Consider the following 21182-nt stretch of genomic DNA (forward strand, 5'->3'; position numbering starts at 1 on the left):
TAGGAGGTAGTATAATTAACATTATAATTCCTTATGACTGTCAATAGAAGATGCTGCAATGCTTTATAAATTCTTATACCAACCATTATAATGGATTATGAAGGTATGTATAATGTATTATACTAGATGACAGCTTTAACTAAAGTGTTACCAACAGAGCTACCAATCTTGATTTTCTTTTTTTTACCGTTATGGTCACCTGAGTTTGATGGTGTTTATTGACTGTCACATTCGATTTCAGTCATCCTACAGATCTCTAAGAGCCTGGCCTCTTGTTTACGTTCAGCTTTTACATATTAAAGCCTTTGAAGTTGATGCCTCTCCTGTGTATGTCTCCATGCAAAGAGCAGGACTTTCTCATCCTGACGGTTTGTGGCAGGAGGTCCGGATCAGGTGCTCCTGCCTGGAGAACATTAACAGCGTCTGTTAACTTTCAACATGATGCCGTCTGCTGGAAACTGGCACTGTACATGACCTCATGTCTGATGTTAGACGCATAATGAAGAGCATTCTAACTGACTCTAGCCCTGTTATGAAATGAAGGCTACTGTTTTCATGTTTTTTATTGACTTTAATGAAATAGTAAATTTTATTGAGCTTTAAGTATTACTTGATTCACCAGTTGATGAATAGAGTTATCGTTAACATGTTTGTAACTAAACTAAACAACACTTTTCTTAATTTTATTCATAATGCAATAAAATTTGCACATGACTTCATAATGGAATGTGGCATGTCACATGACTTCATAATGGAATGTGGCATGTCACATGACTTCATAATGGAATGTGGCATGTCACATGACTTTTTTGAAGGTAATGCTTTGAGAAAGGCCGACAGTCAGAAGGGATTGCAAACCATGTCAGTGACCAGGGGACTCATCCATGGTTTGATCGGGCTTCTCTGCCTTAAAGCATCATTGCTCTGACTTCTCAGCATGGTGTTTGGATGCAAAGTGACTGGAGCTACATCAGGTGTGATCTGAGATCATGCAGAGGTCAAAAAACAAACTTACAGAGGACTTAGAAAAGCCCTGAACTTGTAAGGGCCGGCTTCTGGCTTACCGATATGTTCAGATTGGTTTCACATTACCTAATTTTAGCCTTTCAAATGTGTCATTCGGGCTTGTAACCTCAAGGCCACTGCCATTTGCAGTATGTCAGATAGCTACACTGACCTCATCAGAGATGGGAAGTTTATGGCTTTGCAGTGAGCTCCCAAATCACTTAGGCTTCTGGTCAGCCCCAGCAAGGCCTCCCAGCAAAGCTTGTTTCAAGATCTAAGATTTTTTGTACATCAGTACAATTCTTACTCTCACCCTCCAGTTAACTTGTAACATCTAACAGGTTTATACAGGACAAAATAAGACAAAGTCAAAAGGTGCATCAAAGTGGGTAATGCAGAGCTACATATTTATGGTATAAATACAAAACAAATGGGAGACATTCCTGAAACATGTAGGTACAATAATTATACAATAAATATATTTTTGTTTAATAGCTGAAATAGGAAATACAACTGTCCACTAAAGTGAACTGCAATTGAAAGCCGAGGATCCTTTCACTGGTGACACAAAGCAGCGATTCTGGCCTGTTAGCTCATCCTTAGCAGCCTGTCCGCTGTGTCCCCCAGAAAGCTGTGATTACAAGAGGGGCTTAGAAGAACGGACACCCAGCTGTCCCACGCCAGGGTGGTCCACATCTGTCACTTTCTTCAAGGGGATGGATGTGTCTGGCCCCATCTGAGGCTCTTTCCTTAAATGCTGATGTTAATCATTGCATAAACCAGAAAGGGGTCTTGATAAAACATATAAAAGACGCATCCCCAATATTGCTGTGGCCAGTAGGCCTACATGTGTAAGGAATTAAAGCAATGCAGCTATTCAGTTTGCACGAACCAGAAAATTCACATAAACACTTGTGCAAGCGTGAAGTTCAGTGTAATTACTGGTTTATTCGTTCTCATAAAAGTATTCTGCTGATGTAACTTTAAATGGCAAAGAAACACAGGAGAAGATGTTAGTGTTTGTTAGCAAATTGTCTTTGATTTCCAACAACCGTGTATTTATTCTACATTTAGAAGCACATGTTGTCAACAGAATAAAGCTCAGATTTTTCCCTTACTGTTTTTATTTCAGAGCATCACCGAGGACATAATGAGTCCTCATTAACACTGATCGGGAGATGAACAGGGCAGCCGTGTATGTTAAATGAAATGGCTGCTTTAGCTTATTTGCCTATTTTTGATTTGCCTCAGTATGCTTGCTATGATCTGTCTTTCTTAGCTACCACTGACGTTACTTTAAGTGACAACATCAGAAACCTGACAGCAATATTCAGTACTAAGTAGTCTTGGCCGTCCGTCATGTGCTGCACTCACGCACGATTGTTTGTCTTTGAGCAGGTCTTTTGAGTGTTTTACTTTAGTGAAAATAAAATATATGAAATAATCATTTAAACATTTAAATTTCTAAATGCCGTAGTTAAACGTACTACATTTTAAATTAATTTACAACAATTATTGTTGGAAATTTGATTATGCAGTGTAATTTCAAATTTTTTTCTGTCACCAAGTATTGGTATTAGCTATATGCTTTGCAAGCATGTGAGTAGCTTCCTGAAGACGTACTGCTGGTAAATTAATAGTAAAAGGATTAAGTTGGCCAGTTTCCTTGGAAATGGCGCCGTATAAAAGCCTGCAAAGGTATAACACGCTCACTGTAAACACAGTAACTCATATCCTCGTACTTTCCAGTTTTGGGAGGATTACTGGCAGAGAATAAGCCCCACTCTGTAAAAATATGAGCTCCTGGTCTGAAACACTCCATTCCCCCCTGGCCAGGCTTCAAACGCAGCTGCTTGAGTCGGTGAACATCAACAGGTCTCCCGGCTTCAAGGCCTCCAGATTCAGTGCATAGCATCTGCTTAAAGAGTCCCTCTGGCCGGTGAGAGTCATGTTTCCACTGTGTAAAAATAAAAACCAACAATGCGTCTCTGGTGGGAGGTGGTATCTCGCTGGTATCTCGCCGGGATCTGTCAGCCGAAGACGGCGGAACCGTTCAGAAGGCAAGGCCGCTTTGATGTGCTGCTGGAATCCGCAGCGCATACAGATCTGCTGCGCGGCGTGTGCTCTGATCAGCCTCTCAGCTTCCAGATGTCTCTCTTAATAACTTGACGCCCCAACTCCATAAATAATGAATGGCATCTCTTGCAGATGTAGCCATTGTCAATGGGAGGTCAGTAAATACTTATTTGTTTACTTAATTGGGCTTGGATCCCTTTCAGGCAACATTTGGGAACCACAAAGCAATAAACATCTAACAGTTATCAGATGCTCTTACTCATTAGCAAATGGCAATTTCTCTTTATCACCTCGAAGACTTTGGCTCAAAAGAAGTTTCACAATATCATTTTATGACAGCGTGTTATCGTTGCAGTTGACGACGGTGCGTGAAGACGTTGGCTACATTTTCTTTCTGTTGAGGCACGAAATAGAAGTACAATTTGTGCTATTTCAAGGTGTTGAAACCGGCATGTCCTGGTTCCGGTTGTTTTTTGCCCGCTCCTGTATGATAGCCTCTCATCACGCTGGACACAGAGACCCGGGCCAGCGCTACGCCAGCTGCTAATTGGAGCCAAATGGCTGTTGGCACTGCCCATCTGCCTGCGGTGGGGAGGCTCTGCTGCTAAGACAAACAGGGCCTTTGTTTCTACATCACGCTGCGCGGGCAGGTCCCGGCTTCGTGGTCTGGGGATAGGTGAATGTGTTCTGTAGGACTCCGTCTCCCTGTCTCATTTGCTCTCATGAGAGCACATGTGTATACTCAACGCTGCCCCATCTGGTGGGACTGCAATTAACATCACTGGCAGGCTAAGTGTGAAAAGTCTGGGAAAACAGCTACTATGTTATAGCTTAGCATGAGGAACACTCATGTCGTCACTATTCCCCTGCCGTAATGGGAAGGTGGAGAAGATGCTAGTTTTAGGCTAGCTTATAAAACAATTGCCATTAGCCCTTTCTGGCAAAGGTTGTCTTTTCTCTCATTGTATGTTCATCTCCACACAAGTTTTTACAAGCAGTTTTTACATTTTTAGGCCTGCTGGGCACCATTCTGTTTACTCGCCTTCAAACTTCTCCTTTAATCGCGTCAACAAGCTGCTGGTGTCAAAGACCTCTGTGTCTCACTGATGTTGCCGATCCCACGTCAGGAAAGTGGCTTTGATTGAAATCTATACCAAATAAACAAAGGTGCCTTGCCTGGGCTCAGAGTCATACCGACCAAAATTTAAAAAAATGTATTCCCGTAACTCATTCAGGTGCCTGGGACTTAGCCAAAGTCAGTAGGCTGACGTACTGCCCCACCATGTAAAATCATTAACCTGAAAGTCAGAAAACATAACCGACCTTGTACAACAAACTATAGCCATTTATACTTCCACTTGTTTGGCAGTTTGGCAAATCAGGTTTGCATGTCTGGATTTACCCATACAAATTGTGAACGTTTTCAGTGTAACAGCACATATTTCATTGTTAGACGTCAATTGGGCATGTAAAGATGATTAAAAAAAAACAGATGGGAGAGATGAGGCATTATGAAAGGAATGCTCATAAATGAATAACATTTTTTAAATGGTATGCACTCTCACTGCAAGCCTGTGTGGGACAATAGATGGACATACTCCCAGTTCTTTTTCCTGTAAACTGCAAACCAGAGTTGATGTTTCTATATAATAATAGGAATAATGAGCATATATGTTAGAGACAAAAGGTTGGGTAAAGCACCACTGGTCAGTCATTCACTGTACGCTTTGTATAACTACACTTTAAGTTCACTATCTCACTATCCATTTATCTGAATTATTACCAGAGGGTGGTCTTTCTTGTGAAAATCAAACTGCCTTTATTAAAAACCAAAGTTGGACATCAGTGCGTTGGTTTGTGACAGAGAACAGACGTTTGTTTCTTTATGTCTGATGATATTGCAGACGCTCGTCTGGGCTGCATGTCAGTCCCTCTCTCAGTGCAGAATCCACTACGACTTCGAGAGGGATTTCAAGTGTGTTGAGAGCTCTCATCCTGAGTTTGTAGCTCATTCAGAAACACTCCACCAACAACACTGACCAACACTGACACTGACCCAGACAGCTACTGGAGAGGGTGTCCTGGTGGGGTAATGACATTGTAATTATGAGAGTGTCACAGATATGAGCAAATGGGAGGTGAACCACATGACTTGGGGAATAGTCAATCAGGAGCATACACAATGAGAATCCTTTATGTTCCACTAGACATATGTCCTACATGACAACTATAAATAAAAAATACAAAGCACACACATAAAAAAATCCATCCAACACATATATACACCTCAATTAATTGTGCATGGTATTAATATGATTTCAAACTGTGCACACTATTAAAGTCGAGGTATTCATGCAACCCTTAAATAGACAACTAAATATTTACGCATTGGATCACCGGCTCAGACTTCGGTCTTGGATGTTCTGGTGCGGTAGTCTTTAGACAAAATTACTACTCGATGGTTGAATGCAGACCAACTTCCTCTGCTCGCTGCACAATCGTTAGGTCAACGACATCCCCCACTGCCCCTCTGCCCTCCCCAGCTTCCCTGAAATCCTATTCAATGTCTTTTGTTATCCGAGAATCGTAAAGTGCAACTAAACACGTGATGCTGAATGCCAAGGAGGAGGCAGAAACCGGAGGAAAGACTCACATCGCTAACCCTGAAGGAACCTCGCTGTTCATTTTACACCTGGCTTGTGAAACGTGATCATACATGTCAACTGGAACCTCATTATGTGTAGTAATACAGCGCATGTGAATGGTAACATACTGGCACAAGGGGCAAGTATGCAAATAAAGCTTTAGCAAGCTTCTGCTTGCAGAGGATTCAGTATAACTAGCAGTATTAGTTGTATAACTAAAGATCTGGAGCTGGTGGAGGAGAAGGGCAGGGGTGGGGGGGCACCAGTGACTGTTCTGCTGCCCAGTTCCCTTCCTCCCAGACCACCCCAGTAAACATCGACCTACCTGGCCATCATTTATTTTTAAAGTCCATCTCTATTTTCCGCGAAATGGGGAGAAAAAAGCGAGGATCAGAGCAAATGGAATGTTGACAGGTCTCGCTGAGCTGCCCAATTATATAATAAAAATGTGTTTTTCTCATCTTAAACAGATCTTAAAGGTATTTCTGATTGCTTGGCCAAGAATTGGCCATTGGACACTGTGAGAAGCTAAAAAACTGACATTGTTTAAGGTTTCTGATAACATCATTCCTGTGTGGTTTGCATTTCTTCCTTCCAAAAAAGTGTAAACATGTTAACTTTATTTCAACCCACCGCATGATTGGCTGGATGTCCACATGTCCATTGGCAATACTAGTCTTCAAAGCCTGTACTTTTTAACACGAATAATGACATTTGCACGTCATGTATCGTGGCTACAGCATGATACAATAGCATCAAAATCTATGTACCAAAGCTAAAATGTCAATAGTCTTAAGACTCACAAATTTAAGATCGTAATTCTTACAATTCAAAGGTGTCTAATTTGCTTATTATAGTCCATGAGAATGAGAACATGAAATAAATTATTTTGTTTCATACAGAAGTTGTATATTTGGAAGGTGACAGAGACATCACTACGGCTTCAACCAGCAACATAAAAACTCGACCCTCCCCCCGAACCTGGTCAACCCCCTTCCACTGCCATAGTGAAGGTTTCTCTACTTCTGCGGAGACTTTGACAGAACATCTCTTCCAGAACCCACAGGGCCCTTGTATGCCTCACACTCCCGGCTTCCGGCAGTCCGCTCTGCCTCCCAGATGAATCCTATAGGACCTGGTCAAGCCCCATCAGCCCTCGCTGACAAACTTCACTGTATTCTCTGTGTTGCTGGCCTCCCTAGACAGCAAATCGAGGATTTTATCCTTGAGGAGCACCGAGCAACAGCGATGGCTGAAGTAAGACCCATTGGGGGGGGGGGGGGGGGGGGGGCACCACATGCTGTCAGTCCCCACTTGAGTTATCATAATGAAATGTACAATGTAGCTACTTGAAGGTGGGTTGTACCGATGAGTGACACTGAACACGGAATAAACGACCACTCCCAGCACAGCGATGGTGCCAATACCAGTAAGAAGCTTGGTGACCTGGACTGGGAGAGCAGAGGCACCAGCAGAGTTGAGCACCATCCACAGCGCAGTCGCCGAGGTTTGGTCCCCTGTAGGCCACATACACTTACTACACTAAATATTAAATAACCATGTTCCTTATTTAGGAGATACTGAAGCAGCTAGCTATAATCTTCTGACTTTACTTGTTAGCTATTTATTTCGTTTTTGAAACATCTGAGGGGGTGCCGAAATTACTTTTTGAGTGAGGCCCCAGAAACAACAAACCCACCCCCGAGCAGAGGTGATGTCACTCTCTCTGATGACTTCACACACAACACCTTCCATCCAATACTTCATTATCGCTCAGACTGCCGCCATTACCACCCCCTGCAGGTAATACAGCGCCACCTTTATTTACTGTCAGTTACTCTGCACTGCAGTTATTACTACAGAGATGTTTTTCACAGTATCTACCTCACCAAGATTCCCGTGGCGTTCCTAATATTGCAGAAATGTGATTACGTAGTTGTGTTAAAGCAACACGAACCACCTATTACACTGAATCCCCTATCAAGATTAACAATGGCAGTTAGACATTAGCGAATAAAGCTGGGGTTTACCAAAAAAAAAGGCTCCACAAGAAAAATTGGAGGAAACACGGCTCCACTTTCATCTGATAAAGACTGTATTTTGGTTTAAGAAAAGCTCCAAGTCTGAAACCGACCCAAACAGCTTGCGTGATCTCTGCATTACTCCCAGTTTCTGAAACTCATTTAATTACAGAAACCGGCAGAGATGTATGTTCTCTTCTTTGTGCACTCTTGGAGAGGATCATTGTGTTTCATTTTTTTATTGTTGTCTCTTTTAAACTCTGCCATGGAACTGATTAGACCTGGGTGGACTCGCTCCCTTGTTGTGAACTTACTGAACATTTGATTAATCACTGTTTTGTTTTGGTTTCACTCACACAATGGGCATCGTTCCCTCTGTGCCCTGCAGGCCTGTGTTACTCCTCTCATGCCAGTTGGGTAATTAGTATGATTAAGCTACCTAGGATGACCAGGCCCAGCCCCGTGTTCCACCTCCCTGTCAGTCCGTGACATTTATCCTAGTGATTCCAGGCCAAGTTTTTGGGTGAACTGCCTTGACAGACACAAACAGACCTCCTGCATGTGCCTTAACACTGTTTTTCCCAGGGACTAGAAGAAATGTTAAGGTCTCCTGTGCTCTTTATGCCTGGGACCAAGTGAATGACCTCCACAAACCTTAGCATAGTATCTGCACCTTGAACTCTTCTACTATAGATCATACAATTACAGTTATCATGTTTCTGGATCTCCAAGGGTCTGTGATTGTGTGTGTGTGTGTGTGTGTGTGTGAGCAGGTTTACCTATCCTTATGGGGACACAATGTCCCCATAATGTGATAAATATCCGTTTTTTTTCCATTATGGGGACCGGTTTCCTGGTCCCCATAAGGGAAAACTCTATTTTATAAAAATCAGTGACTGTTATGAAAAAACTAAAAATGCAAAAACTCTTGTATTTTGTTAGGTTACTTATGGTTATGGTTAGGGCTGGGTAGGGGTTAAGGTTGTCATAGTTAGCGTTAGCATTTTTGATATTTTGAAATGAATGAGCGGTCCCCATAAGGATAGGTATACCCTACATGTGTGTGTGTGTGTGTCCACAAAATATGGTAAAACCTGAAACTTCCTTACTGTTGGGGATGTTTTTCAGGAACCCGCATCTGACTAACCACAGTTCTATAAAAATCTGTGAAATCAATCAAAAGAGTAAAAAGGCCAAAAGACTTATTTTGTTTGGTTACCTAAGGTTATGGTAGGGCCGGGTAAGTGTTAAGGGCAGGGGAGTTTCTAGCTATTGAAAAGAAAAGGGGCTAAGTCAAGTTTACCTGGGACTTTTTTTCTTTTTGACGGAGGGTAATTGGCATTGAGTCTAAAATACTCCGGGCTGGGCTTAAAATACTCGGGATCTGACGCCGCCCATGGTTAATTGGGATTAGGGTTTTTCCCATAGAAATGAATGGAAGGTCCCCATTTAGATAGGTACGCCAACGTGTGTGTGTGTGTGTGTGTGTGTGTGTGTGTGCCCTACAATGAATTGGCATCCCATTTTGGGTAACCAGCGTCCTTATGCCATCCACTGCCTGGGATGAGCCCCCTGGCTACTCGCAACTCTGTCCTGAGAAAGAAAAGTTTGCAAAACCGTTACTATGTATACAGCAGCTGAAGGAGAGTCTGCCTTGTCTGTGAGAAGCCTCCCATCTACTGGTCAGTTAAGGAAGTACATCAAAACGAAGAATGGAAACATTCTTTTAAACATCTGTGTCCCTTTTTTGAGATAACATAACAATCGATCATGTAAATCTTGAACTAAATATATACTACTAACTTTTGGGTATTAATAGTCTTAGTAATTCTTGGTCAGCCTATACAATTTTCATCTGGGTTTGCGCCAGTTCTGTACTGGGAGAGTTTTTAGGACTGTTTCCATGTTTTATGGGTTTTCCTCAGGTACAGTTCATGCATTTTGGCTTTGATTGTTACCCCATGCGTATGTGCAGGTGCCTTATCATACACCCATTCCAGACTCCAGCTGCAAAACTTCTCAGAAATGGACAATTACAACTGATACGAGGTGTTGATTAATCGAAGACAGTAAATCAAGAGATTGCGCTAATTTTAAAATTTGCTGGTTCGAAGTCGTGTAAGTTAACTTGTGTGGGTAAATATAATACGTAATGAAATAGATTTATAGTTTGTAACACAAGAATATAAAATATCTAATAAACAATAATAGACCCAATAAATTCGTTTCGCATTGAGTGGAATAATACAATTATGGCAAACTACGCTGGTGAAATGTATTTGAGATTCTTTTTAATTATTCAAATGTTTTCTTAGTGATTTTTTGTATGCCTCAGTCGCCACCAGAGGGCGTCTGACTTCAGTAAGTACCTGACACTAGAAAGAGTGACTCCCAAGACAGCGTCACACCAGAACATCACGTGATCAATGACAAACGAGGCCTCGCTTCCCAGAGACTTCAAGCTGATTCATTTCAATATTCAAGTCAATGAAGTGAATCTCAGCATGTTTTGTGTGTTGTATTGGCTGATTTGCAGTTTTTGAGACTTCTTAAATTTTCACAGTTAAAATCGATTTGTTACACGCAGCATTAATATAAACGAGGCAGAGGTCCATTTGCGGAGCAATCCATGATTTTATTTCACCAAAAACAGTGTGAAGTAATGGACAAATGAGGCTCTCTGAAGCACCGAGGCTTTCCAACCCAAAGTCTCATTTTGCACAATGTACACTACTGGTGAAGTCAAGGAAGGGCAACAAAAAAGAAGAACAAAGTATTGATCAATAAAGTTTTCTCTCATCTTATCTTATCGTATCATCTTTATGACCTCTCCAACCAAAAACTTTCCCAACTCTTTTCACATTCTAGTATCGACAATCCGGAACTCAAGATGACTCAATTGGAAGTCTCTGTGTCATTGATCATGTGATTAATTCTATTCTCCCGCAACCCGCACATACATGAGGACCTTACCGCCCACACCCGCATTCACCCATCAAATCTTGTCCCGCGCCGCACTCGGTGCGTTGGCACTCGGTACTCCCGCGGGAGTGCAGGTCTCTATTGTGATCATCGTCAGCGTGCCACCTGAAATTCCTCCGCGTGCCAGTTGTGGCACGCGTGCCTAGGGTTGCCAACCCCTGCTATAGAGCTTTGGTTATAAACAACATCACTACGTAATTCATCATCGTCATAGTTATGCAGAAGGGAACTGGTCAGTATGCTTCATCTCACAATATCACAATGAAGAAACTATACCATTAACTAGTCTCACAGGAAATAGCCTACAGGTGAATCCACTTCACAAGAGGGCGGTGATTAGGGCAGAGCAGGAGGTTGTACAGAAGACCCAGGTTGGCTCCTGGAACCTGGAGTCGGGCACCAGACAGGAAGAGGATTTTCTTTATGAAGGTGAACCTTGATCTTACACTATATACTCTGGAAAGCCAAAGAAATAGACAACTCAATTAAAGAGGCATTCTGCCAGCTGAATTGCGTGGGTGGGGGGCAGAAAAAGGATAAGGCAGCACATCTTAAAAAATCAGTCTACTAAAACCAATAAGACCATATGTTCTTTTGAGGGAGGAAGTCCAGTGCTATATAGCAGCTGGGTCAGTGGGGAATTGGTGGAGTTTCCACCTTTCCCAATGGTAATTGCCTTGGAGTCTTTGGCTGGGCACATGGGGCAGGACAAAACTGAGTCACAAACATCATCCACCAGCATGTCTGCGATTCATAGGTCCTGGTGACACCTAGGTGACCTTATCAGACAGATGTATGAAACCACCGTAGCAGGAAAGGGCAGATCCAGGCTGGACCAAACAGTTTATTTGGGGGTGTATCCTGAGGACTGGATTGTGCCCCTATCTCTCTCATAATCTCCCATCATATATCCACCATGATACAGGATGTAATGGTGTCTGGGCTTGGGTCCTTCTCAGAAGCTTCAAAGTGTCGTGACAGAGCGTCGACCTTCAAATTTTTGGATGGTAGGTGACTGCAAACTGAAGCTGGGTAAAGAACACAAGCCCATCTGGCCTGTCTAGGGTTGGGCCATTTTGTCCCCCTTAATATACTGAAGGTTTTTGCACTTTAAACAGATAAACCAGCCCCTCAAACCAGTGCTTCCATTCTAATGGTACTAATTATCACCAGCAACTCTCTGACCCCTACACTGAATTAGATTCAATATATTTTTATACTGTATAGCGCCTTTCACAACAGAGTCGCCCCAAGGCGCTTTACATGGATGTGTTACATGGATACATTACAACATCATTAAGACAGAATAGTACAAAAGCAGGGAATAGGGAAGGCAAAGAAATGAATGAAAGAAACCCAGATGAACCAAACACTCTCAAGGAGGAAGAAACAGAAGCATTGGTGGTCTAAGGCTGACTGGCTGACTGGCTGAAACCCCCCCCCCAACAACCCACCAATTCATAATGTTTGATGTCGACGGCCATCAAATTTCGCCAATTAGGTGGGGGGCTTCAGTTGAAATAGATAGTTATGACTATATAATTCAAGTATTTTTTTTTTAATACTTTGAGGCTTCATTTTTGATTAAGATTCACTTAGAATTGTTTTTATTAACAGATTCATAACTTTTAAAAAGGTAAGAAATTCAATGAACTGCAAGCTAATTTTAACAAGCAAATCAAACAAAAATAAACTTTATTTGTCATAGAGCATAACACAAGAAAATGCTGACAGGATGAATAGTTGTTGGGTTTGTTCTCTGCCTGCCTCACTTTTCTTGTCATTTAAATTTTATATGACGATAAGTCAATATAGCATTTATATCACTCAGACCCTCTGTAATTTTCCCAGGCAACAATCAGATGTGCATCGGTGCAGCAACCCATTTCCGACCAAACTGTGTTTCCCTGCCACAGCTCCGTAGCCCACTTAGAAGCTGTTTGCGGCCCACCGGAAGAGAAATCTTTATTTAGTGCCACTTTACTATAAGGCTACCCATATAAAGGGTTTATGAATGGTTTATAATCTGGTTATTAATTATGTTGTAACACTTTGCAAATTATTAATAGACAATTTTAAACAAGTTATAACAAAGTTACTACTATTTACAAGTGGCAGAAGGGATCCTCATTGTAAAGTGATACGCTTCATTTAAAGTGCTGCAATCAATACATAGACGGATTGAAACAGCTGGCATTTAATTAGTTTCACAGGAAATCAGGCAGGAACTTAAATACGAAAACTGAACTGGGTAATGAGGCAGCAGGAGTGAGACATAGACAATTAACCAATCGGTGCAGGACAACAAGCAATCAGGAAAACACACAAGGGCAGGCACACGAACAGGCAACAATTAATTCAGGGACTGGAAGGAGAAAACTAAGACTGACAGAAAGAAGGAAACAGAATCTACACTAGCGGAATTACAGACCGGTATAAACACAAGCACGGGCAATGAAACCAAAACCAAATACAAATCACAAGACACAGGAACTAACTAACAAAACTCATACAAATTAAACACTAGGGAACAAAATACAATAACAGAGGAGGCAGGATTCAAATACACAACAAATGGGTTAGCAGATAGCCGCATGCTCAGCTCATTGAGCAAAGTGGCTGACAGGGAGCCGGGGAAACACTACAGGCTAGGACAACGGGGAAGACGGGATGGCCAGCGACACCTGCTGGCCAAACGGGGAGAAGATGCAAGACTTGGACAAAAGAGGTGCTGACCCTGTCAACAGTATTACACATGATGGGTAGTATTGCACATTGCATGTAATATTGCACATGACATATAGTCACATGACAGGCGTTTGCACCTGACTGTCAGGGATGTTTTGGGGGGTGTTTAAAGTGAAGGGGGCCAGTATCTCAGAGAGCTCATTTCAGTGACAGCTGAAGACACCAAGAACAGAATTGTGATCCAAAGACAGGTAACCAGTCAATCGCTCAATGACACGGGAAATACAATCAGAAATAATTAGAAGGGAAATTCCCAGTGTGACACCTCACAGTACGTCACAACGAACTGATTGAAACAACTGGCATTTAATTAGTTTCACAGGAAATATTGAACCAGTTAATCCACTTAAGAAAGAAAGATGGGACACCTGTAATAGCTTTTACCCCAATAAAGACTGAGGATAAATCCTCAATGAGGACAGTTTGCAGAAAGGCCATACAAAGAAGATTAATAAATTCCCTCAAGAAAGTGTGTATATATGTTCTCTAAAGTTATAATAGCAAAAATTTAAAAACAATGCAATTTAAAAGCATTGAAAAGTTGGATATGAACAGTAAAGAGTGCCATGAAATAGTTAATGTGAGTTACAGAAAGAGGGAGGGAGAGAGGGAGGGAGGGAGGAAGAAGGAGGAGAGCCCAGTGGCGCGCGATGATCTACTTTCTTTCCTTTTAAATGATAGACAGCAATGGGTACGCAGAAAGATCATCCCGATTACCCTGGAAGCTGATCTCAGATGCGGGTGAAGAATCAAGCGAAGCAGGTTCCACCAGGTGAGATACATAGACCCCCAACCTGGGTGGAAGCAGTGGGAGATGTCATTCTTTGCTGGATCTCAGTGAAGGAAGAACACCTTCTCCAGCTGTGACTGAGGTAAGTGGTGGAGGTTGGACTTGTGGGTGAGACAGTCAGGGTAGAGGGTGCATTACAAGCTAAAAATGCTATCACCCACACCTTTAATATCCTATTCATTAGTGGACGAATATCCAAAATACAGTTACTGAGATTTATTAATTTCTAAATTGATACATTTTCTAATTTCTAAATTGAGAATTCTGAATTCTAATTCTAAATTTTCTGAAATGAAAAGCCACTAACACCTTAAAGTGTGCTTAGCGAGTTTGTGAAGCTGCTTCGCTGAGAAAAAGTTTGTGAACCTTTTGCATTTATCTGGATTTCTGCCTAAATGTCTCCTAAAATGTAATTGGAATGTCATCCAAGACATGATAATAAATTTTATCAAATCAGCCTCACTGCATTACACTCCCCCCACTGTGTCTGACAGCAGTGAGATTCCGCCGCTGCTCTGCAGTGTTTGCTGTCTTGACAGGATGCTCTTGGGGCACGACACTGTGCTCACTTACCAAAAAGCTCAGCCTCTGCCTCGTCTTTCTGAAGAATATCATTCCAGTGCTGCTGTGGAGCACATCGGTGCTTCTAGCAAGCAGGAGGTGGGCAGAGATGCTTTTAGTGAGCACTGGTTCCTCTGTGGCAGTGAACCTACCTGAACACCACTTTTGTTCATTGTTTTCCTCGTGCCAGATGCATGAACACTGGCATTAAGTGCAGGAGATGCCTGAACATCCTCAGCTGTCACCCTCAGGTCCTTTGTCACTTATTTGCAGATTCTACTACAGTGTCCTCATACACCGATCTTTGTAGGGATGTCACTCCTAGTGGAATTAATGATACAGCTGAAACTGACTGTGGATTGTCTTTTTGTAACCCCTACCATTATTCCAGTCTGAAATCTCTTTTAATTGGACCATTTAATTTAACCAAAATTGTGTGCTGTTTAAATGGGGGGGGGGTTCAAACACATATACTACTGTGCATATACTGTATATGTCCTGTGATGGGCTGACATGCCATCCACGGTGTCCCTCTGGGAGAGGTTCCAGGTCTCTCTACTACCCTGACCAGGTTGTGCACGTAGAATGTATGGACGGACTTTTAGGTTCTCTGCAAACATATGGCATCTTCACATTTTCTGTCTGTTGTTTATTGAATAAAACTGCCTTTATTATTATGGCTTGTATGTGGATTAGATTGCATTTATGGAATTATTCCTAAAAGAAATAAAAACAGATGGTTCATGAACTTTTTCTCACAACTGTATACTGGAAAAGCCTTTGGGACGTTTTTACTCAGGAATCGAGATGTGATAGTAAATAACGTGAGCGTCTGTTTTTAATCTTCTACATTATTTACGCATTTCTCATTCCTGTGCCATGTTTCACTCGCGTGTTTGCCGTTGTACAACAACGCGTCACCTCAGTAGAGCCCTTCATATGTAAATTTAAAGACAGGTACAACTGTTTACTGGCTGCATTCCAACACCACAACCAGTCCATGTTTTGCATTGTTTGCTTCAGTAATGATATGTTTAACATATCCATTTTCTTCTGAATTTTCAGGTACACAAGATGGGTCTGACTCTCAGTGTTATTTTTGAAGCACAGCTCAGGTGCTGCATATGTCTGGATGTCTTCACCAGCCCTGTCTCCACTCCATGTGGACACAATTTTTGCCAGGCTTGTTTGCAAGGCTACTGGGACAGATGTGATTTCTATAGATGTCCACTGTGCAAAGCGATTTTTGACGAAAAGCCAAAACTGAGTATCAACTATAGCTTCTCTGAAATAACTGAATTATTCAAGGAGTCAAGACAAGCTATCTGTTCCAAGGCAAGTCCTGTTGGATCTCTGGATCCTCACCTGACAGACACGGACCTCTGAAGCCATGATCTGGTCGAGTGCCCCGAGCACGGCTTATGTTAGAACCACAACAGACACCTGGGGATGTTCTATAAATGTGACCAGACGTGTTTTTCTGAGCAGTGTGGTCAGATGAGTCACAAAGGTCATGACACTATATCTGTGGAGAGAGCATTTATTGAATGAAAAGTAAGACAATGAGAGCTCTCTTCTATATCAGCTGACTTTTGAAAAGAATGGGTAACCTTGTATGTGTGTAATCAATAATCAAGTCTGTCAGTGTCATGCCTGATAAGTTCCTTTACCACCCCACAGACGGAGCTGGAAAGGACCAGAGCTGATATTCAAAAGTTTATTCAGGAAAGATGGAAGAAGCTGGAGGAGATCCAGAAATCAGTTGAGCTCAGCAAGGTGTGCTTTCTCAAAGACAGCTGTACAGCAGTCACACATGTCATTGACACATGCTGAACATAACCTGTCCTCCACCAGATCAACTCCAGGAGGGACATCGAGGATAGTATCCAAGCCTTCACTACCCTGGTGGGTTCCATTGTGAGGAGCCAGATAGAGTTTGTCGAGAAGGTGCAGGAGAAGCAGAAGGCAGAGGAGACGAGGGCAGAGGGGTTCATCAATGAGTTGGAGAAGGAGATCACGGAGCTGCAGAGGAGAAACATTGAGTTGGAGCAGCTCTGGTACACTGAGGACCTCATACACTTCCTACAGGTTAGTGAACGCTACTGTCTGCAGCAAATTCGTCTATGTGAAGTCAGTAGCAGAAGAGCAGACGTGTGACTCAGTAGGTTGGGCCTCTCTGTCTGTGACTGGAAGGTTGCTGGTTTATATCCCATATTCAGCAAAGTAGCTGCATCTATATCAGAACCTTGAGATTCCACTATAGCTTTTCTCATATCTGTACCAGTGCCAAAAAACATCATTTCAGTTCAAACCTTGCACACCAAATAGCTGCAGTAACAATATTTTTATCCTGGTGGTGAATTTCACCATGTGAAGGATCCTGAAGCTCTGATGCAATCTCTCCTCTCACTGCCTGTAGAGATTACCTATGCTGTACACCTCCCCTTGTGCACAGGACTGGACCGAGGCCAACGTCCACGCTGATGTCGGTGTGGGGACAGTGAGATGTGTCACGTCTGGACTGAAAAGGGCATTTAGAGAAACTGAGAATTTCTCCTCTACGGCAGGTAATTTTGAATTCATCTTTAAGGACTGTCAAACCCAGCAGCTAACAAGTTTTGACAATAGCTTATCAACCATGTTTTTTGTTTTTTATAATGGCAGAGTTCCCGAGAATGCAGCTGCATGCAGGTGAGTATTTGTCACTTGGCAAGGAATCATGATGATTAATTCATCATTGTTGCCATTTGTCTGAATGTCGATCGACAACATCATTTCTCTCTTCAGTTGACGTGACGCTGGACCCCAGCACAGCAAACCCTTGGCTCATCTTGTCTGTGGATGGGAAGCAGGTTTGGGATGGTGACACTCAGTTACATCTCCCGGATTACCCTAAGAGGTTCGACAGCTCCGTCTGTGTCCTGGCGAAAGAGAGCTTCACCACAGGGAGGCATTACTGGGAGGTGGAAGTGGGAGAAAAGATAGCCTGGGACATTGGAGTGGTCAGAGAGTCAATCAACCGGAAAGGTATCATCAGTGCCAACCCCGAGGATGGCTATTGGACGATGTGTCTTCGCCACAGCAACATGTACAGTTGTTGTGGGACCTGTTGTTTTTCCCTGCCCCTGAACAGGAGGCCCCGGAAGTTGGGGGTGTATCTGGACTATGAAGAGGGGCAGATTTCCTTTTATAATGTTGATGCCCAATCTCACATGTACACACACCATCACACTTTCACAGAGCGCCTCTACCCATTTTTCAGTCCATACACTAACGACGACGGGCCTAATACTGCCCCACTGGTCATTCCTCCTGTCAGGACGGCCGCTCAGTGAAGCGCGGGAGGGGCATCAGATTCTATCTGCGATGTCAAGTAACAGTGTCGCTGGGAGGGGAAATTAGCAGCCATTCAAATATCACGGCAGGTAGGAGGGAATCAGTTTTGCCATTACCACTGTCCCTGAGTACTTGGATTAAATAGTGCGAAAGCCATCCGGGTAGCATAAAAAGTGTGAAACTGGTTTTAGCTATATGCCTATATATATTTTCATATCTGTTTTGTTTTCATCTGACACTCATTTATTAGAGAGGCTACAAGATGGCCGACACTCAGTTGAACTCTTGCAACTCGTAAAACCAGTTATAATGTCAGCTTATCTCTGTTTGTTGCTGAAAATGAAAACAAGAAACCTGAAGCTGATATGCTTCCTAGGAATGTTTACTTCAGCAGTAACGTTAACAGGAAAACAACATTTCCTAGGAATTCTAATTGTTTTACATTCTCCTTTCCAAAGGTATTTCCTTATTCATTTCTGCAGTAGAGGTCTCATCTCTTACAGTGTAAAACATCGACGTGACATTTCCATGACTTTAAGCATGTAAAAATAAACATTATGCTGGAAAATGTTGCCTTATGGCTACCCTGGGCAAACAAAACAGTGTGGCGTAATAATTTTCCATTACAAATGCTTGACTGTGAATACAGATTTCAGCCGCGTCGATAAATGTGAAGAAATAAGAATGCGTGAATAGAAATGTTGTGGAATGCTGCAAGAAAACAATTGTATAGAAGCATTGCTGAAATGTGAAGATATTTCCCTCATAAACATGTGATTCACTCGCATCATTCATTCACATGTTATTTATGTATTTTTTTACTTGTAATTTATTTTATTATTTTTGTAATTTATCACTTCTCCTTCTCTGGATCCATACTGCTTATCCTACATGGAATCATGAGCAGGCAGAGGCCTGTACTTTTTGCTGGGGGGTAGCAGTGCATATGAAGCCTGATCACACCATACCTAAGACACACAAGGCCATTGCAGGACCATGGTCTCCTTGTTGTTCTCACAGACCAAAGACATGCAATTAACTGGAGTCTTTAAATTGCCCACACCATACTGTAAAGTGCCCTGAGGTGGACTGGCACCCCGTCCAGAGTGTAGCCCAGCCATGTGCCCGATACTATATAGGCTCCAGGTCCCCACATGACCCTGACCTGGATAACAGGTTAGAAGATGGATGGATGGATGGCTGGATCTCTTTCCTTTCCATTCTTATTTATATATCTTCAACTGTTCCTCTTTTTTGTCAAAATCTCTCAATCCTGCATTATCCTCTAAAGCAGTGCAATTTAATATTTTGAAAACAAAACAAAAAAAAACATCTTACTTGTAATATTGCATCTGTGCACTGAACCAGCTCTCATTACCGGTAGTAATCATGTATTTCACCCTGAATATGAGTTTATGCTTTGTATCTTATATGCTTTATGTTCATAAAGTTCACTGGACGGACAATCAACATTAATCACTGGATTTATCATTTGTATTTGATTTTGAAAGGCAAAATAAATCATTCAAGAATGGCTTTGTATATTTATTTATTCATCAGATTCTTTATAATTAGCAGCTGAGGAAGCAGTGTTGGACTGTCCTGGGACCAGCTGGGGGTTAGGGACCTTGGCCTGGGGCCCAAAATTGAAATTACTCTGCGGGTGCAGGGATTTGAACTGGAACCTGCCATCTGCATCTAAACCTATAAGCCCCCCCCCCACTAATTTACTTGTCCAAATAACAGCAGATCAATGGATTGCACAGAAGGGCTGGGGGTTTGTGATCACATTGACCTTTGCTGTTTTATTGTTCAATATAGTTTTATTGTTTTACCTCAGGGAATTACATCCGTTATGTCACATTTCTGTTAGTCACTCCTTTGCCATTCCGTCATTATATCCACTGAAAAGTATAGAGACCTGAAGATATAAGCATATAAATGTGCATTACTATAGCGCACACTTCAGGTTTCACTATTGTTGTATCATGTGAAAACACAGAAGACCTGATCTGAAGGCTTTTATAAGGGGGATGGTGCCCCCCTGTGGTGAATCTTTGACACCCCATTTTCTATAGTACGTCTTCCACCGTTTTTTCTGTATTTCCACAGTCATTAAGTGCATTGCATTTGTTTTACAACATAAAACCGCTATGTTATAAAACACTATGGTTTTAGGACCTAGTCTATCTAACTTCTTATGAGCTTCAGATCTGGCCCAGAATTTCTAATCTGCTGTCTGCCGAGCAAGCGATCAAAAATACAGAGAGCAGTGTTTTTCAGTACATTCTATTCAGTAGGTTCTTTAGAAGCTGAATGCCTCACCGATGCTCCTCAGAGGTATATTTTGGGCAGTGCTGGTTGAAGCCCATGTGGGGGTGCCTGTGTCACCTAATCCAGGGGTTCCCAACCCTGCAGACCAGTACCAGGTGCTCATTGCTTTTCAGTTTTTCCTGGCATGTTCTGTTCGTATCTCAAAAAATGGAAATTTATGAAATCGCAGAGCGATTCACCAGAAACCACCCCCCTTTTTAATTTTTTGAGCTTAATGGGTTGACCAGCTCTGATTTCAGGTATAGCTTTATATCAATAAGCCTGTTTGTTAGTATTTGTGTGCCGAGCAGGGCTGAGCTGGGACTAGATATCGGCCCAGGAATTTTGTCGGGGGGGGGGGCAACACATTTTGCCAGCCTACAACCCCATTGGCTCACAACCTGTTCACTATGCCAGATGGCCAGCCCAGCCCTAGTGCTGTAGCAAGTACCCAGTGGCTGTTTTATAGATACCATGCTAGACTAAATAACTCCTCTAGCGATAATAGATACCATGAGATGCTCATCTGCAACGAGAAGCCTATCATCATAACATCATAACAGTCCTTAGGGGAGATGGGAGATTAAGATCACATCACGATTCTTTAATCGACTCATCCTACTGTTTGCATTGCAGTTCATGCGTCACATTGTTGCAGCTACAATCATTCCCATAACAATGAGGAGCCGACGTACAGAGCAAGCC

The 21182-nt window shown here is 42.3% G+C and overlaps 1 protein-coding gene across 2 annotated transcripts; it reads left to right on the forward strand.

The window, feature by feature from the left end:
- The first annotated feature begins 14156 nt into the window (after positions 1 to 14156).
- On the forward strand, positions 14157 to 19698 carry LOC111845400 (nuclear factor 7, brain-like). Of its 2 annotated transcripts, none has more exons than XM_023814792.2 (7): positions 14157 to 14249; positions 15894 to 16163; positions 16509 to 16604; positions 16683 to 16916; positions 17284 to 17395; positions 17493 to 17519; positions 17616 to 19698. In XM_023814792.2, the coding sequence occupies exons 2-7, from the start codon at positions 15903 to 15905 to the stop codon at positions 18161 to 18163; spliced, it is 1278 nt and encodes a 425-aa protein (XP_023670560.1). In that variant the 5' UTR covers positions 14157 to 14249; positions 15894 to 15902; the 3' UTR covers positions 18164 to 19698. The 2 variants fall into 2 exon arrangements, with proteins under 2 accessions (XP_023670560.1, XP_023670559.1); XM_023814791.2 differs by having other exon boundaries at positions 14163 to 14349.
- The last annotated feature ends 1484 nt before the right edge of the window (positions 19699 to 21182 follow it).

This window comes from Paramormyrops kingsleyae, chromosome 16 (assembly GCF_048594095.1).
Source record: "Paramormyrops kingsleyae isolate MSU_618 chromosome 16, PKINGS_0.4, whole genome shotgun sequence".
Lineage (NCBI taxonomy): Eukaryota > Metazoa > Chordata > Actinopteri > Osteoglossiformes > Mormyridae > Paramormyrops > Paramormyrops kingsleyae.

Excerpts from the sequence above, each read along its gene's own strand:
- LOC111845400 (XM_023814792.2), top strand. The coding sequence starts at position 15,903 with ATGGGTCTGACTCTCAGTGTTATTTTTGAAGCACAGCTCAGGTGCTGC. Across the intron at positions 16,164-16,508 it reads GACAAGCTATCTGTTCCAAG|ACGGAGCTGGAAAGGACCAG; the intron begins GCAAGTCCTGTT and ends ACCACCCCACAG. Across the intron at positions 16,917-17,283 it reads ACCTCATACACTTCCTACAG|GACTGGACCGAGGCCAACGT; the intron begins GTTAGTGAACGC and ends CCTTGTGCACAG.